The sequence below is a fragment of the Mustela putorius genome, unplaced genomic scaffold (assembly GCF_011764305.1).
Source record: "Mustela putorius furo isolate JIRA1106 unplaced genomic scaffold, ASM1176430v1.1 tig00000564_pilon_pilon_pilon, whole genome shotgun sequence".
NCBI lineage: Eukaryota > Metazoa > Chordata > Mammalia > Carnivora > Mustelidae > Mustela > Mustela putorius.
In genome coordinates this window covers 25,603-29,766 of record NW_025421416.1, presented here as the reverse complement: position 1 = coordinate 29,766, position 4,164 = coordinate 25,603, and the positions used below count along the sequence as shown (strand labels likewise).

At 40.0% G+C, this 4,164-nt stretch overlaps 1 protein-coding gene across 1 annotated transcript; it reads right to left on the bottom strand.

The window, feature by feature from the left end:
• Positions 1–647: 647 nt before the first annotated feature.
• LOC123392423 (olfactory receptor 56A3-like) lies at positions 648–1,595 on the bottom strand. The gene has a single exon (XM_045081432.1). It carries the CDS (start codon positions 1,593–1,595, stop codon positions 648–650), a length of 948 nt encoding a protein of 315 aa, XP_044937367.1.
• Positions 1,596–4,164: the final 2,569 nt, after the last annotated feature.

Sequence of the window (4,164 nt, the reverse complement as noted above, 5' to 3'; positions counted from 1 at the left end):
ATGATCCCAGGGTCCTGGGATCGAGCCCCACATCAGGTTCCCTGCTCAGCAGTGAACCTGCTTCCCCCTCTCACTCTCTGCCTGCCTCTCTGCCTACTTGTGATCTCTGTCTGTCAAATAAATAAATAAAATCTTAAAAAAAAACCCTCTCCTTTTCTCATGCCCATTTCCTAATGTCATCTAATTGTAGACCCAGTTACAGACCACTAGCAATCTTTCATCATTTGGGACTGAAATTTCACTCCTATTCTTTGTCTCCAATATGTTTCCTTCCATGGAAATAAGAATAAGTGCATTACATGTTATACAAGCTTACCCCAAAGTAGCCACACTTGTATATTTACTAAGTAAAGTCATGACATATTAACAGGTGTTAATAAACAAATTTCTGTTTAGAATCTTCCTGGAGGATCCCCAGTATTTCATCAAAACAGAAAAACATGTATGAAAAAAGCAAAAGAGTTTAAGTTTATTAAAGGAGAAATGAAAGGGAAATCATTATGGCACTTAAGTTTATTTAGGAAGAAACAATATGCAATTTATGCATTTTGAGATTGTATCTCATAGATAATGAATTTCTGCCCACTCACCCATTGTTGATTCAAAACTCAACCTAAATTAGGAACGGAGAGATCCCGTTGTCCTCACTACCACCTTCTGTTCAGTAGTCTCTGGATTCCTTGCTTGATCTCCTGAGTTCGAACTCCATAAACAATGGGATTGAGGGCTGCAGGGATGACATGGTGGAGGACATTGAGCAAGACTGGCACATCAGGGGAGACCTTCTTCTTCACCACATGAGTGAGGACAAAGACCAGAAGGATGGTGCTGAAGAAAAGGATAAGAATGAAGTGAGAGCCACATGTGCTCAGGGCCTTGGCCATAGCACCCTCTGCCTTGAGTCTCAGCACAGCTCGAAGGATAAGACTGTAGGAGAGGAAGATGAGGATGAGATCAGATCCTAGCAGTGTCCAGCCTCCGGCAAACTGGTAGAGGCGATTGATGGTGACATCATCACAGGAGAGCCTGGAGACAGACATATTGGCACAGATGCAGTTCTCAATGACATTTCTCCCACAGTAATGGAGTCGTGATGATAGAATGGGGATAGGCACTGTAGAAATAATATTCCTGGCCAAAATGAAAATGGCAGCCTTGGCTACAAATTGGTCAGTGATGATGGATGGGTATCTTAGTGGGTGGCAAATGGCCACATAGCGGTCATAGGCCATGACCATGAATGTGCAGGACTCCATGGCAAGGAAGCAATTCATGATGTACATCTGGAGGAAGCAGGCATAGAAGCTGATGGACTTGAGGTCAAACCAGAAGATGACCAGAACCTTGGGGATGACGGTGAGGCAGAGCACAATGTCCAGTAGGGAGAGGATGCTGAGTAAGTAGTACATGGGTTCATGCAGAGAGGCCTCCATCTGGATGGTGATCAGAAGAATACTATTGGCTCCCATAGCCAGGAGGAAGAGGAGGCTGAGGGGCAGGGAGAAAAAAAGCTGCCAGCTGGGGGATCTGACCAAACAATTCAGGAGGAAGTCTGAAACCGCAATGGAGTTATTGCCATTTGGGTGTGCTATCATCTTTTGTCATGTATTTCTATAGTTTTCTTTTAGTGACCTGTAAAATTAAGGTAAAAATTATTTACGGACTCAAGATACATGAGTTTTTAAAATTTAAACTTTGTTTTATTTTTTCAGTGTTCTAGGATTCATTGTTTATGCATCACACCCAGTGCTCCATGCAATATGTGCTTTCCTTAATATCCACCACCAGGCTCACTCAAACTCCACTCACCTCCCCTCCAAAATCCTCCATTTGTTTCTCAGAGTCCACCATCTCTCATGGTTCTTCTCCCCTGTGATTTCCCCCACTCACTTCTCATCTTCTTTTTCCAAGGTCCTCTGTGTTATTCCTTATGTTTCACAAGTAAGTGAGACCATATGATACTTGACTCTCTCTGCTTAACTTATTTCATTCAGCATAATCTCCTCCAGTCCCATCCATGTTGATACAAAAGTTGAATATTCATCCTTTCTGATGGAGGCATAATATCCCATTATATATATGGACCATATTTTCTTTATCCATTCATCTGTTGAAGGGTATCTCGGCTCTTTCCACAGTTTGGTGACTATGGCCATTGCTGCTAGGGACACTGGGGTACAGATGGCCCTTCTTTTCACTACATCTGTATCTTTGTGGTAAATACCCAGTAGTGCAATTGCAGGGTCATAAGGAAGCTGTATTTTTAATTTTCTAAGGAATCTCCACACTGTTTTCCAAAGTGACTTCACCACTTTGGAACTTGTATTCCCACAGTGTAAGAGGGTTCCCCTTTCTCCACATCCTCTCTAACACTTGTTTACTGTCATTAATGTTGGCCATTCTAAGTGGCGTAAGATCGTATCTCAATGTGGTTTTGATTTGAATATCCCTGATGGCTAATGCTGATGAACATTTTTTCATGTGTCTGTTAGCTATTTGTATGTCTTCTTTGGGGAAGTGTCTGTTCATTTCTTCTCCCCATTTTTTGATGTGATTACCTGTTTTGTAGGTGTTGATTTTGAGGAGTTCTTTATAGATCTTGGATATCAGTCATTTGTACTGTCATTTGCGAATATCTTCTCCCATTCCATGAGTTGCCTCTTTGTTTTGTTGACTGTTTCCTCTGCTCTGCAGAAGCTTTTGATCTTGATGAAGTCCCAGAAGTTCGTTTCTGCTTTTGTTTTTCTTGCTTTTGGAGACATATCTTGAAATAAGTTGCTGTGGCCAGTGTTGAAGAGGTTACTGCCTTTGTTCTCCTCTAGGATTTTGATACATTCCTGCCTCATGTTGAGGTCTTTTATCCATTTCGAGTTTATCTTTGTGTATGGTGTAAGAGAATGGTCAAGTTTCATTCTTCTATACATAGCTGTCCAATTTTCCCAGCACCATTTATTGAAGAGACAAGGCACATAAATTTAGAATTTGTTTCATTGAATGAAACCCATGAGTCCTAGCAAGTCATCTAGAGCCATGTGAATTAATGTGCCATCCTGCTCAGATATTCCTATTACTAAGCAGTATAGAGTAGTGAGGTAATATGGTTCATTTATACATTTTTTATTTGTTCAAGTTTTATTTTTTATTAATTTTTAAATTATTTTATAAACATATAATGTATTTTTATCCCCAGGGTATGGGTCTGCAAATTGCCAGGTTTACACACTCCACAGCACTCACCATAGCACATACCCTCCCCAATGTCCATAACCCCATCCCCCTCTCCTGACCCCCCCTCCCTCCAGCAATACTCAGTTTGTTTTGTGTGGTTAAGAGTCACTTATGATTTGTCTCCCTTCTGATTCCATCTTATTTCATTTACTCTTTTCCTACCCCTAATCCCCCCATGTTGCATCTCCACTTCCTCATATCAGGGAGATCATATGATAGTTGTCTTTCTCTGATTGTGTTCAAGTTCTATTTTTAAGAGAACCGTTATGTCTTTGCAGCAACTAAAGAGAAGGAAAAAATTATTTGGAAAACTACTTTGTGACAGGTGAGTCTCTAAATTTGTACTTAAAAGTTTCTTCCTTTTTGTATTTTGTACTTTAATGATCACCTAGACTAACAGATTACAATTTAACTATAATATACAGAAATGATAGCAGAGTCTGGCACAAAATAGGTACTCAGGAACATGTTCCTAGTTCTCTATGACATTATTGTTCTGAGTTTTCAACTATAGCTGGCTTTAATCAGAGATTAAAAATATTATATCCTGGCTTTAATATTAGTTAATTTTCATTTTGTCTAAAAAAGCATTTTAAGGATTGTCTGGGTGACTCAGTCATTAGGTATCTGCCTTTGGCTCAGGTTATGATCCCAGGGTCCTGGGATGGAGCCCCCACCGGGCTGTCTGTTCAGAAGAGACCTGCTTCTCCCTCTCTCACTCTGCCCTGTTTGTGTTCCTTCTTTTGCTCTATCCCTCTCTCTCTCTGTTAAAAAAGTAAATAAAATCCCCAAACAAAACAAAACAAAACAAAAAAAGACATTTTAATTTGGTGTGTAGGGTTTCTGCCAAATAATTGCCAATGTATCTTCATATGTGTATACTATTTTCAACATTTTTAACAGTTGCTTTTAAACAGTTGCCCTTTAATCTCATTT